We start from the raw sequence: 21,265 nt of genomic DNA, 5'->3' as shown, positions 1-21,265 counted from the left end.
TAACGAACTACTGCTCCCGGCAGGCCCCGCGGCGGGGTCCCGGCCCACTTTACCCAGACGTCCGGCGGGAGTCCTGCCTCCGGCGCTGGCCGCTTTCCCTCCCCGGACCTATAGGTTAGCCTGGGCTCCCGCCCCGTGGCCACCGCGGCCGGACCTTCCCCAACGCTCACCCCGCTGGATGGCAGAAGTGCCTCGGTTCTAACCCGCAAGAAGCACCCCACCCTTCACCACCCTCCTGAGACAACCGGGGATCCGCGGGCGGTGGGCTCGGCGGACTTGGGAGGGTAAGATGGACTCCCTTCACCAACAAACTCGGAAGGGCTGCCCATCTTTCCATCCCTCCAGCCCAGCATCCCACACCTCAAACTCCAGGGGTGGGGGTCCGATGAAGCACGTCATTTTTATTTCACAAAGACTGTACAAAATTCCTTATAAAACATGGGATAGGTGCCACCTGGTTACCTCCTCCTGCCCCCGTCCAACTCCACTGTGAGAGGGCAGGGGAGGGTGGGAAATGTGTGGGATGGAACAGCGTTCTGTACAAGGCTGGGGGGGGAGCAACAGGTACAAGTTCTTCCATATTTACACTATTTCACATATTCACAGGTATACAGGGAGCCAGGAGGAAGGGGCAGGCCCCGGCTCTGTTCTCTTGTATAAAAAAGCACCAGTGTCCTGGACTGGACACCCACTGCTGGAGGAGACGCAGGGGGCCCAGGGCCTGATTGTCACCGACTGATATCCCGACTGGAGTCCCACAACTTGGTGTTGGGTGGCTCAGCCCGTAGGCGGGCGAAGAAAGGATGCTGAAGGGCTTCACCCAAGGTCAACCGCTTAGCAGGTTCATACTCTAGCATGCTTTCAATCAGATCGAAGAGCTGGTGGTGTTCCTCTGCCTCTGAGGTCAGATACCGCTGGTGGTGAAGGGCAGGAAAAAGGTGAGGCACAATGCCTTACAAGTCCTGCCATTTTCTTCAAGGCCCTAGCTTTCATTCTCGGAGGACCAAGGCTCTGCCATTACGAGTACTACGATGCATACGACCTTAGCACGGGCACTCCCTGACCCGCATTCCTGAGGTTACTGCTCGACCTACCTTCCCACTAGTACAATTCCTTCCTTCATACTTTGAAAGTTCTATGTGTATATCTTTGTCAACTTCATGAATCTTCTTAGCTCCGCATTAAAATGTAAGCTGTTCAAAGGTAGTTTATTCTTTTCTGTCTGACCTAAAGAATCCAGGACACTGCTTCGATTTCTGGTAGGCTCAAGAAACACATGGCTGTCTAACCTCCTTCCCTCCACAAAACCACTCCCTTATCTCTCTTCTATTGACCACAGATGTCTTCTTTCAGTTTTCCCCCTTCCTAACTCTGCTTGTGAATTGCCTTCCAGGGGCAAAAGCACCTTAGGAAGGAAATGACCTTTGGGTGGTAGACACTATCTCACCCCTGCCTGGCTCACCCGCAGTGGTTTGCAGTTTTCTCGTACGTAGCGCCCAGCTGATGTGTTCTCATCCCAATCCAGGCGACCCCGATAAAAATATTTCTGCTTCCTAGAGAGGAAGGGGAGGTTGAGGGGTCAGGAGGTTCCTTTTGCTGTGGGATACTTCCCTTATTCCCCCATCTGAGAGTAGCTGGGGGTGAGGGAAGGTGTCAAAGAAAAAAGAAAATGATGTGAAACAGATCAAGTTTGTGGAGAGAAAGCAAAAGAATTAAGCCCCCCCCCCCAAAGGTTCACCTTGTCTTTCGGATCATCCGGGAAGGGATAGGACCCAAGATCCTTTCCATCATGGCTAGATGCTCTCTGTTGTCATGGGTCTAGGAAACAAAGACAGAGCTGAGCATGGGACTGGGAACAAGCTGCTGAGGACCAGCTTCCAGGATGACAAGCAATGTGCAGTGAGCAGGCAGGTCCTCAGCAGACAAAGAAACCAGGTAGGAGAATGCCAGGTGGCTAGAGAAGACACCCCACCACTTACCTGAAACAGTGTGAAGCCAACGTAGTACTCAAAGATAATGCAGCCGATGCTCCACACATCACAAGGCTGTGACCAGCCCAGCTCTGGGGGGGGATAGGAGGGACAAGCTCTTATGATGCTTAGGGGACCCTCCCTTCCCCACCACCCACACTCACACTTGGACAACCTTGTTGCCCCACTTGCCCCTGCTTACCGAGGATGACCTCTGGTGCCCGGTAATGGCGAGTGGAGACAATGGTACTGTGGTGTTCGTGGTCAAAGGTGGCACTGCCAAAGTCCACCACCCGCACAGCTGTGCTCTTCACACTGCGTTCGTCTCGTTTCTAGGAGCAGAGCAGGAAGAGGATGGACCCCAGCCACCTTGGACCAAGACTCTTACCACTATTCTCTAAAGTGCTTTCAGGCCTTAGGAAAAGTACCTTGACTTCCTGCTTGCTCCCATACACACTGGAGAATCTGCTTTACAGCTCCCCCCATATCCCGCAAATAATTTAGGAGTGGGAAACGATTAAGGAATGATCATGGCATAGCATGCAAGTCCCTATGCATCTGGACTTTTCCCAAGTGACTGGTATACAGCGTTTCTGAAAACAGGTCAAGAAAACTGAACTTCCCTTACAGGGAAGAAAGTCCAAACCAAGTATCTTAGAAGCATTTGCATTCTATGGGAAAGTTATCTGAGGTCCTCCTTCCACGTTCTCTTCCAATTTAAGTCTTCAATTTCTCCCTTTCAATCTACTCTAGTACTCTGGTTTACTCAGAGCCAGACTGGGAGAGAATACGGGAGAAAGCAAAAGGGAGGCGAGAAAGGGGTTACAAGGAAGGAAAAATGGCATAGCTGCCTGTCCCTCTTACCTTCTCTAGATTGTAGGTGAGCTCATAGTCTGAATTCACAAACAGAATATTTTCAGGCTTGAGGTCCGTATGTGTCAGCTTGTTATCATGAAGGACTGCAGGGGAGAAGGCCAAGTCAGTGTTGGTCCAGGTGGCCAGGGCTAACTAGCACCTGTGACCCCAAGTTTGGTCACCTGGCTCAAAGGTGGTGAGGAGGCAGGGCCAGAACCACTAGGCTGCTCTCTGCTCTACATCCAAATGAAATGCCTGGTCTAAGAAGCCCTACGCTTATTAATGTAAGACAAATGTAATTCTCAGCTGATGTATATAGTTTGCCATGCATTTTATTTTTGTCTTTTGACGTATGTGCCTATCTGACATTCTGTGAACTCAACTCCATAGGACAGCATAGTTATGAAAACTCAAGAGGAACCATGTACTTGTCTGGACTCCCCAACTGGCTCCTCGGTTGCACTAGTGCCTGTTACCACCTGCTTTGCTGGAAATGGAGAGCATCTCAGCTCAAATATAAACCTCTAGCTTGGGAAGTCTTTTTGTCTCTCTCTGCTTGCAGTCTGACTTAACACCTTCCCGAAGAACGGAAATGAAGGAAAAGAGAGGTAATTAAATGCTTTGATTTCAGAAGCTTTCTCTTCCAGCTCCTGTTAGATTGCATGTGGAATAAGACTCCTCAGTGACGGTGAGGACATCTGTCAAGGAGTCAAGTGAAGGAGCTGTCACGGGACAGTGAGTAGAAGAACTGAAGGTAATCAGGCTGACACCTGAGGGGCTCCACCAGTGTAAACGGACACAGAAGAGGTCCAGCGGAGGGAGGGGCTGCCCCGAGTGCACCTAGGCCCAACGCACTCACACTTGACAGCCTGGCACAGCTGGAAGGCCATGTGGCGCACTTGGTGGACAGGGTAGGGCAGGTAGTTGTTGTCTTTGAGGAAATCGAAGGTGCTAAGGCCCAGAAGCTCGAAAGAGATGCACATGTGGCCATGGTAGTCAAACCAGTCAAACATCTGCACACAGAGGCTGAGAAGAGAGATGGGGGGAGGGGAGGTCTGATGAGCTCCCATCTGCCCACCACCCCTCCAACAAGAAGAGACCACAAAGCTGTTGATTCCATATGCTTGTGCAAAAACACGCCAGCTAGCATCACCAACAATACTCAGTTCAGCGCCTTTCTGGCCAACCCAAGAGGGGAGCTACTACCTGCCAAGCTTCAAACCATTTTCCTGCATATTAGTTAAACAATTCCACTGGCTGAAGAGTTGGGTGCCAGGCTCCAGTGTGGAACCTGAATTGTCAAACTCATTCCTAAACCCTGACCCCAGCTCCCACTCCTGAAATTCACTGACCACGTTTATACTGATCATCTTTTTTTGTCTTTGCTTAATGCCCTTATTCTACATTTAGCTTATAAAAGGCCCATGTACAGAAATATTACATATAAATGTCTGGGGCCCCATCAGCACAGAAAGCTCAAATGACTTTTTGATGAAAATGCTAATTCTCAGTCTCAGGGCCATTTCCAGGCCACAGCTCTAGAGAGGCCGTCCCAGGCTGGGGCCAAACTGCAGAGCACTGCCCTGGAAACAAAGGCAACAGATTACAGCACTTCAGACCCTCCCTTCCTGCCCTACCGTTCTACTAGTCTAAGATGACAAAACATAAAATGAATGGATGAGTAGGTCTAGGACTCCCCTGCCTGCCTAACCGAGGCCAGAAAGGTGTTCTTGTATAGAAGCGGAGCCTCTCAGATGCCTCACATACTCCTTTGCCTGCTTACTTCTTATTGTCGGGGTCCTTCTCATTGATTTTCTCCAGGACGTTGATTTCAAGCCGAGCTGCTTCCTTGTACTTTTCCACATTCTTAATGATCTTCAGGGCAACTCGAGCCCCACCCCTGTAGGATGGCAGAAGAGGTTTTTGCTGGGTCGTCAAAAACATCTGAGATTGAATGGGGATGTCCAGGGATTAAGAAATCCTACCCTCAGGTAATCAGCAAAAAAGCCCCAGATAACCCTCACTACCTCTTTATGCTTAGCAGGTATGGAACAGGGAGGGAGGGGGCTGAAGTTACCTGCGATGGTCGACACATTGTACAACTCGGCCAAAGGTCCCCTCTCCCAAAGTGCTTACAATTTCATCTGAAATGAAAAAGAGCAGGGTCGGGGAGAGGGAGGGAGAGAAGGTGGGGAATGAGCTGAGTTGGAAGAAAAAGGGGTACAGCAACCTGGGGTGAGGAGATGAAGGAAGGGGGAACAGATACAGATGGTCACAGGGGAAGAACACCCCTGCGTGATTCCCACCACCTTTAACCCAGGGGCCATGAGAGCTGGGAGTGGACAGCAGAGGTCAATTCTCAACAGCAACTCAAACCACCCAGATAAACAACACCACTGAGGAAAGGCAAGAGGCTGTGACTTGGGTTGGCTCGGGACGTTAGGATGGCTATGGGACCATTACAGGCTATAGGATTGTTACGATTTGGCTTGTACATCGCTCTTGTAGCCAGTCCCCGACGTGGTAGATGAGGTGGCCCTCAGCGTCGTCCTCTACACTCTTGGCTCTCCGGCTGCTGTGCTGCTGTCGGGGGGCGGGGGGGGTCGGAGCAAGCCAGGTGTCGGAGCGGGGGCCGGAGGGAGGCGGGGTGGGTGGTGGAGGGGTCACCGGTCACAGGCGCCCAGCCAGGGGGGACAGACGATGATGGGGGACAGTGGAAGGGAACACGTCAGATGCAGTAAGGCGGATCGGGGTGAGAAGAGAGAGCGGCGCATAATCCCAAGTCCCCAAACCCAAACGGGAACAGGGAGAGGAACGGGCAGAGCAGAGAAGTGGTGTCGTTGCCAGTGTCACCCACGACCCCATGCTCTACACAATGCCCTTCCAGATAGGCACAGATCTCCCTTTGCCCCCACCCAAGCCCACCTACTGAGGGGGCCATGGAGCCCAGAGCTTGTGGGAAAAAGGCTATTCACAAGCAAGGTCCCCACAAGAGAGCGGAAGCCTCTGGGACACAGGAGCTGCTCCCAACACAGTAAGCCCAGCATGCCAAGGAGGGCACTGGGGTCCACCAGTGCTCTGTGCCCATCCAGCTCCAGAGCGGATTCCAGGCCCTCCAAGAGCTGGAGAGCTTCCGAGAGAGAGTAGATAGACTCAGTGCCCACGTCAGTGTTCATGCCCCAATGCTCAGCTGAGAACAAGAATACTTCTCACTTACCGGGGTCCTAGGGGGCTGAAGAAGAGTGTGGGGGGGGGGAAGGACCAGGGCCGGCACTCACCGAAGATGAGCGGCTGAAGGTCCGGCTGCGCCGTCTCCGCCGCCTGTGCTTCCTCCGGCTGCTGCGCTGGCTGCGGTAACTGCTGTCCTCCCGGTGGTATTCGTAGGAGTGCCGGTAGTCAGGCTCACAGTAGGCTTCTCCCCGGTCCCGGCTGCAGCCGTTGCGCCTGTAGCTGCCATAGTACCTCCGGTCATACACCCTCCGGTCCGACGAGCGGTCATCGTAACTGCTGTGGGACAACAAAGAGCAGTGAGCTGCATCTGCTCTGAACGGTCTTTGCCACAGGATGCGACAAGGTCCTCCGTCAACAGGACAAGGAGTGATGCTAGAAAACGTGCTCTCAGACACTCGTGAAGTCACTCTGAGGACTGAGGACCAGAGAAGTGAAGAAACTAAGCACAGAGGAAGATCCCTACAGCCCCGTGTCACCAAGACCTCCGAAAAGATATCGGCAAAACTACTGCCTCGGGGGGCCTCCTGTCCCCCTAGCAATATAACGAATGGAGCAAAGAGCCATTTCTTTCCTAACATGCAATTTTGCTCCAAACTGCCCCTAACTCACCCCTCCCACAGAACATGCTGCTGTTATTAAAACCAGGCAGACCTAACTTCGTCTTGTCTGTTAGATCAGTAGCTACCTCAGGACCCTAGTCTTCTGCACCTCCTTTCCCTTTGCCTGAGACCCTTCTCCCTTGTCCTTCAGACAAGCTTAGATGACATGTTCTCTAGGAAATTTTTCCTGAATTACACATCCCGCCCCACTCCAACCAAACCTGCTGGACGCTTCCTCAGCCCCTCACTATATATTTCCTTCATGATAACAATCTTAACAGCAGGGAGCAAATGGCTTATTTTGTTAACGATCTTGAATATCACCTTACCCCAACTGCTCAGCATGTAACCAATAAATCTTTGTTTAATAAATAAATGAGTGACCTTGAACACGAGTTCCTCCTTCTGAAGCCTCACCTCCGGGAACGGACATGGTAGCTGTCTTCCCGCCGGCGCCGCCGGGTCCGGTCACTGCTACTTGACCAGGAGCGGCTTCTTCGTCTCTTGTGCTTTCGGCTCCGATAGTGCTCATGGTAACTGCCCCGGCTGCCTCGCTCTGAGGAATGGTACCTTCGGGGATGAGGCATCTAGAAGGGAAGGAAAAACAGAAATAGTGGGGAAAAGCTCCGAGTTTCTAGAATTCCATGCCGAGGCCTGCTGCTTTCTGCTCTTTTACTTCTTCTTCTTTTTAAAGATTTTATTTATTTATTTGACAGAGACAGACAACCAGCGAGAGAGGGAACACAAGCAGAGGGAGTGGGAGAGGAAGAAGCAGGCTCCCAGCAGAAGAGCCTGATGTGGGGCTCGATCCCAGAACGCCGGGATCACGCCCTGAGCCGAAGGCAGATGCCCAACGACTGCGCCACCCAGGTGCCCCCTCTGATCTTTTACTTCTACCTCATTTTACGACCTACAACTTCCTTGGTCTTCCTTGTGCTTATAATTTCTCTTTAGTGGAGTGTGGTATATATCACCTACAAACTCTGGTGGAAAACTCTAGGACCCACCCCCCCCCCCCCCCCCCCCCGGCCAGCCCCTTCATCTCATTGCTCTACTGACTCTCCTCAAACCCGGCTCCAGGAAGAACTTCAGGTCTGGGCCACAGCTCACTGTAGGTGAGACTGTGTAACTGCTGGAGACTGCCACAGGTCATCCTTGGCTGGGATCTAAACTACATCTGTTGCTGAGTTCCTTACAACTCGAGAATAACATTTTAGTATACATCAACATGATAAATGTTTTACAATTATTATGAGTGTATCTTGTCTTCCCAACCAGACCATTCTGTCTTGTGGGCAGGAATCCCTACATATAGCAGTATGTACCAAATATAAGCGAGTTCCAGGGATTTGGGTCTGACCTCTTGAACTGTCTTAAACACCTCTCACACCACTGGCCAAATCCCCCTTAAAAGTTTTGAATACAGGAGGCCCCAAGCTGCAGTCAGCTTCCCATTTGGCTCCTCCCCTCTTCTGCTTAGGAAGTACTGAATTACAGGTTTTTAATTAATATCAGCACTACTTGGCTAAAAGCTGGCCCCCTTCCAGTTAGTTATTGGAACTGGAATAGCATGGAGCTCAAATGCTTCTTTCCTTAAAGGAAAAAAATCAGAGAGAAACCACTATCACAATCCAGAAAGATAAGAATATAAAGAACAAAATAAAATTAAATAGGCCCAGGGTCAGAAGCCTTGTGTGTGTGTGGGGGGGCGGGTGGTTAGGTGTGGAAAGGCTTGATGACTCCAACATCTGGCTTTCATTCTGAGCTTCACTTCCCGACCTCCTCAAACTGAGGAGGACGGTGATATTTGTTTCGGCGCTGGTCTAACAACGCCTGTAGCAAAGATGCAAGCGCACGTTCTCCCAGGTAATCCAACCTTGTTTAGTTCAGCCACATGAACACCACCTCACCACACAACACACCGCCACCACAGTTCCTCGCGGCCCCTGCGCTCCCGAGGCAGCTCCACGTTACCTTTCTCAACTTATCAACCTCCCCCCGCCCTCCTTTCTCACTCCGAGAACCCAGAACCAACTCCTCGAGTCCAACTCTTTGCATATGCTCCCAGTGACACGGCGGTGTTCTCCTCGTCCCCAGCCGTGGTCCAACTTTGGTGTTCCGCTCCTTCCCATCTGGGGAACCACTCCCACCCCCGCTCCATCGCCCCTTCCCCGACTCCGGCCCCTCCCGAGATCCCATAGGTCCTCCCGGGTCCACCTAGGGCAGGCCGGTCTTCCTCCTCACCTCCCTACTCCTCACGTCCGCCGCTTCGCAGGGCTCTACCCTCCTCCTCTCCTCGCGCCCCGCGGCCGGGCCCCCAACCCCACTCTGCCCCCGCCCGCCCCGCGGTCGCCATCTTTCCGCGCGGCCCCGCGGCCCGCCAGCCCGCGCGCTCACCGTTCTGGCGGCGAGGCCCGTGCGCTTGTCCCACAGGAAGTCCGTGATGGCGGCGGCACTGCGGCCGGAGTCCCGGCACCCCCGCGGAGACGAAGTGCGGCTCCACCCCCCCAACCCGAGACCCTGGGACCTCCCGCCTCGTTCCCGGGCTCCGCTCCAGTCCCGCCCGCCCCGACTCCGTCCCCGCCCCCAGGGTCCGCTCGGCGCCGCTCGCACCGCCCCCGCCCGGGGCCCGATCCCAGCTCGGTCTCCGGCTCTGGCCTCTCCGATCCGCCGCCGCCACCGCGAGCGCGCACGCACGCACGCACGCACGTCCCGCGCCACCTCCCAGCGACCCCCGGGCCCCGCCCCCCGGGCGGCGCGCACGCCGCCGCGTCCTCGCGTAGCTGGCGGGCGCGGCTGTGGGAGCGCCGGGGGCGCGGGGGCGGGGGTTCCTGCGGGCGGGATGGCGGGCGGCGGGGCTTCCCCGGCGCGTTTCGCCCCGCGGCGCGGCCTTCTCTCTCGCTCCTCAGTCAGTGCCGCCTTCGGGACACTTGTGGGGCTGACTCTGCGAGCCGTGGGGTTTGGAGAGGAACTGGAAGTTGTCATTTACCGGGCGTCGGCGCTCCGCACGCGTTTTGAGGCTTGGTGTGAGGTCTGATTCCCCAGCAAAGTCTGCAAATATCCAGTTCTTAAAACAGTTCGGCTACCTAACCACAGCAAAGCGGGACTCCCCGCTTTTGTCCTGAACAAACGGTGTGCATGTGAGGGTCAGGGGCTACGGCCTTGGAGGAGAGGTTTGAGTGATGGAGGGACGGAGAAGCAGGTGCTGAAAGAGGGGAACTCACACATAGTACATGAGAAGTGTAAATCAACTGAACAAAAAAAAAAAAAAAAGAGGAAAGAGAGGGAGACCTTGAGACAAACTGGATTGAAGAAATAGTCACAAAGGGAAAAGAAAACATAACTTGAGTATGACTATGTAAAGTCGGAACCTATCAGAGGGAAGCTGGGATGGAGGATATAGTTCGATGGGGATTAGATCAGTTGGCCGGAAATAGTTTAGGGAAGGTTCCCTAAAATAGGAGAGGAAGGGTAAGAAGGGGTTGACAGGAAAGAGTGGACGGTTCCCTTCCTCTTCTACGAACACCCTCCCAGACCGTCCGTTCATGCAGCAAGCATTAACTGCGTGTCCACCGTGTGTCCAGCTTGTGCCAGGTGCAAGGTGCCTGTCCTTCAGGGCCTCCAGGTCTCATGGGAGAGAAAGCCTTGTGAAGACAGCTATTGGGAGTGCTGTAAGAAAGTTCTAGACCGGGGGCGCCTGGGTGGCTCAGAGTGTGATCCCAGGCTTCTGGGATCGAGCCCCACATCAGGCTCCTCCGCTGGGAGCCTGCTTCTTCCTCTCCCACTCCCCCTGCTTGTGTTCCCTCTCTCACTGGCTGTCTCTCTCTCTCTGTCAAATAAATAAATAAAATCTTAAAAAAAAAAAAAAAAGAAAGTTCTAGACCAGACTCTAGCTGGGGAAAGGAGACTTGGAAATGTGTTTCTAGGCTTCCTAGAGGAGATGCCGCATGAACCAGCTGTCAGAAGGGAATTGGAGAAGAATACCAGGCAGAGAAAATATTTGTAAAAGGCTAGAGAGAAGACGGAACACAGCATTTCAGCACGATTGGAGGCCTGGCTTTCCAGAAAGGGACTATCAGAAGAGAGGCTGTTGTTGGGGCGCCTGGGTGGCTCAGTCGTTAAGCGTCTGCCTTCAGCTCAGGGCGTGATCCCGGAGTCCTGGGATTGAGCCCCACATCAGGCTCCTCTGCTGGGAGCCTGCTTCTTCCTCTCCTACTCCCCCTGTTTGTGTTCCCTCTCTCGCTGGCTCTCTCTCTGTCAAATAAATAAATAAAATCTAAAAAAAAAGAAGAAGAGGAGAGGCTGTTGACATTAGGTCCATACTTTGCAGGGCCTCGTATGTCATTCTAAGGAGCTTAAATGTCATCTTACAGAAGATGGGGAGGTGTGAAGGGCATAGCACATTTGAATCTTAGACGGGTAACTCTGGCGGACTGTGGGAAAAGAGCTGGCCTGAGAGGGTGTAGGGCCCCTTGTAGAGGCCTCTGAAATAATAATTGAAGTGAAAAAATGCTGAAGGCTTGAAATAAAGCAGTGGCCATAAGAAACGGAAAGGAGTGGAGGAATTTGAGATGTTCAGGAGCTTCTAGCTCTTGTGTCTGTGTGCGGACATAGACGAGACTGGCTTTGTGGCTGGAACTTGGGTATTCACCTTTGTGTCCTCAGCGTCCACTCAGTGACGGGTAGGGTCACTTGGTGAAGATTGGCACAATGAATTGGGAAATGAAATACCAGGGGGAGGGGTATGGAGGAGATGAGAAGAAAGGAATATGCCTAGGAGAGTGCTGAGAAAGAAAGGGAAATGCAGGAAGTCCGTAAGAATGGCCATTCTCCGACTCTTCCATTGGTCCCCAATTCCTCGCCCTTCAGAGACTCTGGGACCTACAAACAACCAGCGTCGGTTTTCCCGCCACTCGCAGGCGGCTCCGCCTCCCTAGCGCTCATTGGCTAAAAGCCATAAACGCTGGGCCACGCCCCCTCCGCGACTCTGGCTGCGTTTCCCCGCCCCCTCCTCCTCCAGCACTTGGAGCAGCGCCCCCACCGGCTAGGCCATGCCCACGCCGGAGTCCTCCCAGGAGGCGGGCTTCGTTGGCCCCGCCTCTCCCGAGGCGGCTCCCGCCAGGGGGCGCCGCGCAACCCGCCGGCCGCCCGCCCGCGAGTCTGGCGCACACACCCCCTCCACCCCGCGCGCCGGCAGCTCCCAGCCCGCCGGGCTGCGTGCGCCGGCTCCTACTCCGGGAGGGGTCGGGGTCCCAGATGGCCGCGGCAGGGTCTACGACGCCAAGCCTGTAAGCCAACGGGCGTCATGGAGGCAGAGCAGCGGCCGACGACAGGGGCCGACGAACGGGCGACCCCTGGGCTGGAGGCAGCGCCTCCTGCTGCCCCGCCGCCTGCGACCGCGGCCTCGGGACCGCTCCCCGGGCCCGCTTCGGGGCCCGAGCCCAAGCGGAGGCAGCTCGGGACGCTGCTCCAGCCCACGGTCAACAAGTTCTCCCTTCGCGTGTTCGGCAGCCACAAAGCAGTGGAAATCGAGCAGGAGAGGGTCAAGTCAGCGGGGGCCTGGATCATCCACCCCTACAGCGACTTCCGGTACTGGGGGCCCAGCAAGGAGGGAGGGGAACACAGATCCCACCCCCACGGGCCGCGACATGGGGGCAGGGTCCGCCCAACCCTCCACGGACACTTCATTTCCGGCCCAGGGGTCCTCGGGTGGGACGACAGAATCACTTCCCCTAATCTAGCCTGGGAATTCTTGGGCGAGGGATTCCCAGACGGAGGTCCTCGGTGACCAGACAACAGAGACCTGGATTTCCCGTTTCGGGAACCCAGCACTCCACCTGGACCACAGGGACTGCTGGAGTTAGGGACCACTGCCTCCTACAGTCCTGTCTGCTGGGGATCTGGGAAATTATGTCATGTTCCAAGGCTCGGAGTCAGCATGAAGGAGAAACCGAGCTCCCGTATCTCCCACCCTTGCACTTCCACGCCCAGCACCTGCATAGTTCAGCAGGGCAGGCAACCAGGAAAAAATAGGGAGGCTGGGGGGCGGGGGCCGGGGGGGGGGGGCGGACCAGCTGCGGTTCTTGTCGCTGTCCCTGGTGCTGAAGGCGGGATGCGGCGGGGCAGGGACGGGACTCCGAGCGATTGAGGCAAGAACGCAGGGGCACGGCCGCCCTCCCAGGTGATTATCAGAAAGACATAGGGACGGAGGGTGGAGGTGGGGCTATTTCACAGTCCCCATCAGGCTGTACCTCTACATCAAGGTCGCTAGGGGAGGAGAGCAGCCCTGTCCTTGGGGGAAATGAAGGACAGCTTTTGGATGAGGCAACAGTGTGTCCAAAGCATCTAAGGTGGGGAGGAAAATGAGCAGAAAGGATGAGGTGTGAATCGGGAGGCTGGAAACACAATTGGAGACCTGGACATCATTTTGAATCCACAGCCATACACACTCCCTTAATGTTCCCCTTTCTCCCATTGTTCCTTCCTCTCCCTTACTGCCTCATTCCCACTCCACCAGTGCACCTGTTCTAGCCTCCTGTGATCTCCCTCCCCTCCCCCATTTCATCCTCAGATGTAACCCCAGAAGCCATGTATCTCCCTTATTATCATGCTTCTTCTCTGTCCTCTCTACTGCATCACCCGCTAGGCTTGTGACTGCCTGTGAGTCAGGCTGTGAAGATGCTCCATGGCTGGGCGAGCCCTCCTCTCGTCCTCTCTCCCAGCTCACAGTACAGGGTTTCTCCAGTGGCCAGGAGGCGGAGGAAGAGGGGGTAAAGGAGTTGTTGTTGATTGAAAGCACATAGTCTGAGGGGCTTCCTGGAGGCCTGGATTTGGGAATCCCCATGTTTCTTTTAGAAGCTGAAAAGATTGATTTTGTAGTCAGACTCAGAAGGGGGTGGATCCTGGTTTGATCCTGTGATTCGATGTGTCCTGGAATTAAAACCACCAGACCTGGGGCACCTGGGTGGCCCCCAGTCAGTTAAGCGTCCAACTCTTGGTTTCGGCTCAGGTTGTGATCTCAGTCATGAGATCGAGCCCCACATCGGGCTCTGCACTCAGTCTGCTTAAGACTCCCTCTTCCTCTCTCTCTGCCCCCCCCCCCCCGCTGCTCTCTCTCTCTCAAATACATAAATAAATCTTTAAAAAAAAAACAGAAATAAAACCAGCGTTGCTAATGGGGGCCCTAGATGGTCCAGTGATCTCTGAATGAAGGCTTCTCCTAGCTTCCTCCTGACCTCTTCTTCCACACTTCCAGCACAGCAGTGTGGCCCTCCCCTGCTTGTGCCCTTGCCTGGGCTCAGCCAGAGTGTCAGCAGGCATAGGGAGATCAGGGAAGGAAAGGGGTGCAGAGCTTTAAACCTCACAGCCTCGGGATCTCCTGCGGAACCTCTCTGTGTGCAGCCCTGTCTGAAGGGCTGTGGAGGGGGGTGGGACATCCCTGTAAAGCTCAGTTCAGATGGGAAGCAGAACAGACCACCCCACCCTGGGACATAGATGACCAGATAGATCCCAGCAGAGAACCAGGAACCATGGGTCCAGCTGTGTTGGGAAGGAGGGTTGGGGTGGGGAGGGCATGAAGTCCTAGACCAGGAATGGGCAGAGAGCTGCAGATGGAAGAAGCAGCAACCTCTTCAGAAATCTCGAACAAAAGGTGGGTGAGTCATGAAACCAACTAGTGCTTCCACAGCACCGTCTACCCATTGTCTCAGCGCCTATGTGTTCAACCACCCTGCGGGGTTAGCACAGGGTACTTGATCTTTTTTTAACTTTAAAAATATTTATTTAATGGTAGTGACATAAAGCATATACATGATAAGATATTAAGTATATATTATACGTATTAAAGAGACGTGTGTATAGAGTGAGGATGCGTATACAGTAGATACGTGTACAGTAGGTGTCTATGCAGTAGACACCTACATAGCGGTGTAGTATATGCTGATATATTATACTGCATATATACTCAAAATACATGTGTGTGTGCACATACACGCACGTACACACATACATACGTCCATGGATATGCAATCACGAAGCACACCCTCATGTCACAACCACCTAAGTGAAGAGAGACTACCTTGCCGGCACCCGGAAGCACCCTCAACTGCTCTCACAGCCCTTTCCCTAACCTACTGTTCTAATTTTTGTGGCACTCATGTCCTTACTTTTTTTTTTTTTAATAGTTTACCACTTTTCTGTGAATCTCTAAATAATGCAGTTTAGTCTTGCCTGCTTTGGAACTTTGTGCAAGTGGAATCATCCAGTATGTGTCCTTTTGTTTTTTCTTTGGCTCAGCACTAGACTAGTGAGATTCAGGCAAGCTGCGGATCGCCGCAGCGCTGGGTGATTTCAGGGCCTGCTGTAGATGATTCCAGGGTGCGAGTATGGCACAGTCTATCTATGGTATTTATTTTATGTATCTACATTGTTCTACTGATGAACATTCTGGATTGTTTCCAGATCTCCTGCTGCTGTAAACATTCCTGTATGTATCTCCTGGAGCACACGCTTCCCTTGAGTGTGGATGTGCTTAGAGTGGGATTGCTGGGTTGCCGGGAATGCAAATGTTTAACTTAGATAACGCCAAACTATTTTCCCAGATGGTGGTCCCACCTTCCACCCCGATCAGCTGTAAATGGCCATTCCCTTCCCCACCCTTGGCTGTATCAGACTCTCTCCTGTTTGTCTTGCGGCTGGTGCAATCTCGTGGTCTTGCTCCCGTCCTGCCCCCACCTTAGGTTTTACTGGGACCTGATCATGCTCCTGTTGATGGTGGGGAACCTCATTGTGCTGCCCGTGGGCATCACCTTCTTCAAGGAGGAGAACTCCCCGCCGTGGATCGTCTTCAACGTCCTCTCGGACACTTTCTTCCTGCTGGATCTGGTGCTCAACTTCCGCACCGGCATCGTGGTGGAGGAGGGCGCCGAAATCCTGCTGGCACCGCGCGCCATCCGGTCGCGCTACCTGCGCACCTGGTTCCTCGTCGATCTCATCTCCTCCATCCCGGTGGATTACATCTTCCTGGTGGTGGAGCTGGAGCCACGACTGGACGCCGAGGTCTACAAAACAGCGCGGGCGCTGCGCATCGTGCGCTTCACCAAGATCCTCAGCCTGCTGCGGCTGCTCCGCCTCTCCCGCCTCATCCGCTACATCCACCAGTGGGAGGAGGTGGGGCGGGGAGGTGGGCAGGGGTCTCGCAGGCTCCTCTGGGACAGCGCTATGGGTGGGGCTCCTGGTGACTTTATGGGGTGAGGCAGCTGGGTGGGCTCTCTCCAAAGTTGGTGGGGCGGAAGCAGGGGCACGATGAGGGTTCAGGGGGTGGGCCCCCCCCCACGCCCCGGAGGTGAGGAGGGTGGAGCACAGCCGTGGAGGAACACTTGCAGGTTAGTTGGCCTCTGGCCCCGAGGAATTGGGAGCGGAGCAGGCTGCGGAAGGGCCTGGCGTTTCAGCTTTGAGCGGAGCGGATTTGAGTGGTTCAGAGTGTGAGCCCTGCAATCTCGTTGCCTGTGATCGTATCCCCGTTTTACTATTTACTATATGAGACTTCGTTTCCTCTTCTATAAAATGAAAGTGTTAAATATACTTACATATGAGAAGGTTGTAAGGACTAAAGGAATTAATACCCGTAAAGCTCCTAGAACAGTGCCTGCAACATAGTAAGCTCTCTGTTAGTGCTACGGGAGGGCCAGGGGGCTGTGGGCGTGAATCCTTGCACGCACGCCTTGGGGACAGTACACTGTGAAATGCCCTCTTTCCTCTCTTCCCGCCAGCACAGCCTGGGCAGCCTGTGCAGTCGATGTTTTTGTTTCTGCTGTGACACCGTGATTCTGGGCACATGACCGGCCTCCATCTCCTCTCTATCAGATGAGCGTAGTGACACAGCCGACTTTGTAGTATCTCTGCGTGTGTGCCGTAGGGCTCTCTAGACGCGGCAACAGCCAGGCTTAACAAATTCGTGGGGGCTGGGGCTACAGAGAAGCTCAGGGAGAGAATCTGCAGGGCCAGGAATAGAGGAGGACCGGCGGGGAGGGGGTCCTGTCCACAGCAGGCGCTCCTCGGACTTCTCAGATCTTTCACATGACCTACGACCTGGCCAGCGCCGTGGTCCGCATCTGCAACCTCATCGGGATGATGCTGCTGCTGTGCCACTGGGACGGCTGCCTGCAGTTCCTGGTGCCCATGCTGCAGGACTTCCCTCCTGACTGCTGGGTCTCCATCAACCGCATGGTGGTGAGAACTCCCCACGGCTCTGGCGCTTCTGGGCCTGCTCGAGGCTCTTCAGCTTGAGTTGGGGGCTCAGGAGGCGGGAGATGATTGACAGAGTGGGGAGGTGAGGGGGGCTACCTAGAGGAAGCGCTTTTGTGTTGTGGGGAGCAGGCAGGGAAGGACACGAAGGCGGACACCGAGGGCCCCCACGCTGCAGAGAGGCCCCTTCTGCCCCCAGGCCCCCAGAACCAAGTCTGAAGAAGAGGGGGGGCAGGCGGAAGGACCGAAGGGGGGGATTGCAGGAGGAGGATGAGGCCTCTCCGAGGAGGCTGTCCCCAGCTCGGCAATGCCCTCTGCCCTCCAGAACCACTCGTGGGGGCGCCAGTATTCCCACGCCCTGTTCAAGGCCATGAGCCACATGCTGTGCATCGGCTACGGGCAGCAGGCCCCTGTCGGCATGCCCGACGTCTGGCTCACCATGCTCAGCATGATCGTGGGCGCCACCTGCTACGCCATGTTCATCGGCCATGCCACGGCGCTCATCCAGTCCCTGGACTCCTCCCGGCGTCAGTACCAGGAGAAGGTCAGCAGGGGCAGGAGAAGGAAGGGGTGGGCATGGAAGCGTGTTAGAGGCTGGGTAGCTCCACTCCAGGCCAATTCTGATGCATGCCCCCATTGGGTCTCTGTCCTTGCCTGCCCTGTGTCCGTTTGTCCCGTGCCCCTGTGTGTGACTGTTTCCTTGTTTGGACCTATATCCCTGTCCTTGGACCCTTCCTCTGCCCACGTCTGGGTTTTCCTGTGACTGCCGTGTGACTTCCCTGTGGCCTGCCATACCTCCTTGTGTCTCCATGTTTCACGCCTCCGGATTGGCCAATGCCTGTGGTCTTTCTTCCACATACCGCCCCCACGACCCCTGCCCTGCACCTGGCTCTGTGTCCGCCGCCTGCTGGCCCCCGGCTGGCCCTCCAGTACAAGCAGGTGGAGCAGTACATGTCCTTCCACAAGCTGCCGGCTGACACCCGGCAGCGCATCCACGACTACTACGAGCACCGCTACCAGGGGAAGATGTTCGACGAGGACAGCATCCTGGGCGAGCTGAGCGAGCCGCTTCGGGAGGTGGGGCTGGGCGCGTGGGGTCCCATCTGGGGTGGGGGCTACTGGTCAGTAGGTGCACCTGTAGGGAGGAGGGCCTGTGGAGGGCCTCATCAGAGGCCAGGCCTCTGGGGGGCTTTTAGGGACTAGGGTCTTTCTGGAAGGTCTTATGGGAGTTAAGTATACATGGTGAGGGGCAGCAAGGATCCCTGTTTTGGGGGGACGGTCCTGCGGGGGCTTATGGGAGAGCTCTGAAGGCAGGAGCTTAAGGATGGTCCCAGGCCCACTGAAGCATCCCCATCCTTTGGCAGATCATGACCCCAGGGGTGGGGCCTCTGGAGACAGATGAGCTTGATGGGGGCACGTTGGGCCAGGGGTCACTGCCTGCCTGACAGGCCCCTCCCCTGCCCAGGAGATCATTAACTTCACCTGCCGGGGCCTGGTGGCCCACATGCCACTGTTTGCCCACGCCGACCCCAGCTTCGTCACGGCCGTGCTGACCAAGCTACGCTTTGAGGTCTTCCAGCCGGGGGACCTGGTGGTGCGCGAGGGCTCTGTGGGCAGGAAGATGTACTTCATCCAGCATGGGCTGCTCAGTGTGCTGGCACGTGGCGCCCGGGACACCCGCCTCACCGACGGATCCTACTTTGGGGGTCAGCAGGCCTCAGGGAGGGTGGGGGGACTAGAGCAGAGGCCAGAGGGCAATTGCTCCCCTGGATCAGGGTCCCTGCCTGGCTGTGTGCAGAATCACAGAGTCCCAGCCTTCCCTAGGCCTGCTTAACCAGAGTCTCGGGGCCTGGGCCCTGGGGCTCTGCGGTTTTAAACAGCTTCCTATGAGAGTCCGATGCATAGCCAGCTTGACAATTTCTGGGCCAATGGGTCTTGTAGAACCCTTAAGCAGTGAAGTTCAAGGATCTAGGAGATGAAAGAAAGATAGCAATAAAGCCCTGCTGTTCCAGGGGCTTGAGTTTGATGGCTCCGTGGTGGGATGCCCTGGCGGCACGGTTCGGGGGTCAGGCTACGGCAGTGGGAGCCTTTCCACCAAATGCTGCCCAAAGCCTCTTGAGGCTCTGCCCTGTCTCAGCCTCAAACCACCTGCCACTCTCCAGCATCCCTGTCCTGTTGACTTTGCCCTTTGGCACTGCTTTTTCTCCTTCTCGGTTGCCCTTGGACTTCATTCCAAGGGGCGGGTGGAGAAGGTACAGAGAGGGCACTGCCCCAGGCCTGCCCCTTGGGCCAGAGTAGGAGAGTGGGTACGAATTAAATGGAGTGGAATAACTGGGCGCGTGGGGGCCAGAGAGACCCACCTGTTTGTCAGCTTTAATTTGGAGAGAGTGAGAGGGATTGTAATCGTGCAGTCTGGAGAAAGACAACCCTTGGGGTGTTTAGGGACCTTGGTGGGGGTGGGGAGGAGCCTGAGGAGGCTGGGTCAGCTGCTGCAGGCGAGAGGGAATTCTGGGGACGGCGGGTCTGAAGGCCTTCTCCCAACTTGGACAGAGATCTGTCTGCTGACGCGGGGCCGGCGCACAGCCAGCGTGCGGGCTGACACCTACTGCCGCCTCTACTCGCTCAGTGTGGACCATTTCAACGCCGTGCTGGAGGAGTTCCCCATGATGCGCCGGGCCTTTGAGACCGTGGCCATGGATCGCCTGCAACGCATCGGTGAGGCTCGTCTGCCCTGTGCGCCCTGGGGTCCTGGCTGTGTCCCCACCCACCGCCACAGCAAGGCGCCCCCCCGCCTCCTGGGGCCCAGGCTCTAATGCACCAGTGTCACACCCCAGCCCACCCTGTTCTCAGCAAATGCCCCCACAAGACCATCAACACTATGCCTCACGGTCCTTGTCACTCCGTGTCTCCTGCCCCTGCACATATCACCCCGAGTCTCCATGCCCAGAGTCCCGAGTACCTGTCCCTGACCCACACCATCTCTGATCCATGCTCTCATCCCTGACCCTCTTGTTCCAACCCCCACCTCCCAACCTCCAGCCCCATCCCCCACCCTGTTGCCATCTTTTGACTCCATCTTGCTATCCTCCTGCTCTCTGATACCCAGCCTTCCCCTTGGACTCCTTCCATATCCTCATTCTCTCCCCACTGGGACCATTTCTAGGCAAGAAGAATTCTGTACTGCAGCGGAAACGCTCTGAGCCAAGTCCGGGCAGCAGTGGGGGCACCATGGAGCAGCACTTGGTGCAGCATGACAGGGACATGGCCCGGGGTGTTCGGGGCCCAGCCCCAGGCACAGGCGCTCGGCTCAGCGGAAAGCCGGTGCTGTGGGAGCCACTGGTGCGCGCGCCTCTGCAGGCGGCCGCCGTGACGTCCAGTGTGGCCATGGCCCTGACTCACCAGCGGGGCCTGCTGCCCCTCTCCCCTGACTCTCCAGCCACCCTCCTGGCTCGCTCTGCTCGACGCTCAGCAGGCTCCCCAGCCTCCCCGCTAGTGCCTGTCCGAGCTGGCCCTCTGCTGGCCCGCGGTCCATGGGCATCTACCTCCCGCCTGCCCGTCCCGCCTGCCCGAACCCTCCACGCCAGCCTGTCCCGGGCTGGGCGCTCCCAGGTGTCCTTGCTGGGCCCCCCCCCAGGAGGAGGTGGACGGCGACTAGGACTTCGGGGCCGCCCACTCTCGGCCTCCCAACCCTCTCTGCCTCAACGGGCCGCTGGGGATGGCTCTCCCGGGCGTAAGGGCTCAGGGAGTGAACGCCTGTCCTCCTCAGGGCTCTTGGCCAAGCTTCCAGGGACAGCCCAGCCCCCCAGGCCCTCAGTGCCCGAGCCAGCTGCCCCTCGGGGCCCCCAGCTCTCTGCCAACATGTGAAACTTTTGGGTAAGCTCTTGGATGCAGCAGTGTGTGCCTGAGGGCAGACGCCTCTTGGGGAGGCCAAGGAGACCTGAAACACGGCCCTGTGGGAATATCTCCCTTTACTACCAAGGGGACGGTTTCTGTCCTCAGCTCAGGCACCCTGCAGCCTGTCTGACATCCTCCTAATCCATTCACCCATCCTCCAAATGTCTGAGCGCCTACCATGTTCAAGACACTGTGCCAGGCGCTGTATGTCTTCACTGCCAAGTAGAAGTGATTCCAAGGCTCCGAGAGGGGTGTTCCCCTGGCATGATCCTGCCAGGCGCAGGCTCGGGCCCAGGCCCCCGTCTCACCAAGCACAAGTCCTTGCCACCGCCATCACTGCCAAGCAACTAGATGTCTGTTTCCCGGCCCGTGACCCTGCCAGGTGCTGCCTGCTGCGTTCGTCCTCTGTCTCCCTAGCACAGCGGGCACTGCCGATCCCCTGTGCCTCCGCTGCCATCAACAGATGTCCTG

The 21,265-nt window shown here is 56.0% G+C and overlaps 2 protein-coding genes across 5 annotated transcripts; one reads left to right on the top strand and one right to left on the bottom strand.

The window, feature by feature from the left end:
• Window positions 1–375: 375 nt before the first annotated feature.
• On the bottom strand, window positions 376–9,208 carry CLK2 (CDC like kinase 2). 4 transcript variants are annotated; one of them, XM_026485236.4, is made up of 13 exons: window positions 9,053–9,208; window positions 7,073–7,242; window positions 6,104–6,329; window positions 5,321–5,405; window positions 4,903–4,969; window positions 4,609–4,725; window positions 3,685–3,851; window positions 2,835–2,929; window positions 2,173–2,302; window positions 1,980–2,062; window positions 1,739–1,818; window positions 1,463–1,553; window positions 376–914 (listed from the first exon to the last, which is right to left on the bottom strand). In XM_026485236.4, exons 2-13 carry the CDS (start codon window positions 7,240–7,242, stop codon window positions 729–731), a joined length of 1,497 nt encoding a protein of 498 aa, XP_026341021.1. In that variant the 5' UTR covers window positions 9,053–9,208; the 3' UTR covers window positions 376–728. The 4 variants fall into 4 exon arrangements, with proteins under 4 accessions (XP_026341021.1, XP_026341020.1, XP_026341019.1 ...); XM_026485235.4 differs by having other exon boundaries at window positions 5,321–5,408; window positions 9,053–9,207; XM_026485234.4 differs by having other exon boundaries at window positions 6,104–6,332; window positions 9,053–9,205.
• A 2,723-nt stretch (window positions 9,209–11,931) lies between these two features.
• HCN3 (hyperpolarization activated cyclic nucleotide gated potassium channel 3) lies at window positions 11,932–21,105 on the top strand. The gene is made up of 8 exons (XM_026485242.4): window positions 11,932–12,244; window positions 15,394–15,823; window positions 16,724–16,885; window positions 17,226–17,444; window positions 17,831–17,977; window positions 18,366–18,606; window positions 19,451–19,615; window positions 20,064–21,105. The coding sequence occupies exons 1-8, from the start codon at window positions 11,961–11,963 to the stop codon at window positions 20,762–20,764; spliced, it is 2,349 nt and encodes a 782-aa protein (XP_026341027.2). The 5' UTR covers window positions 11,932–11,960; the 3' UTR covers window positions 20,765–21,105.
• The last annotated feature ends 160 nt before the right edge of the window (window positions 21,106–21,265 follow it).

Source organism: Ursus arctos, unplaced genomic scaffold (genome assembly GCF_023065955.2).
Source record: "Ursus arctos isolate Adak ecotype North America unplaced genomic scaffold, UrsArc2.0 scaffold_2, whole genome shotgun sequence".
Lineage (NCBI taxonomy): Eukaryota > Metazoa > Chordata > Mammalia > Carnivora > Ursidae > Ursus > Ursus arctos.
The sequence above is the reverse complement of the archived record's forward strand: the minus strand, read 5'-3'. Positions and strand labels throughout refer to the sequence as shown.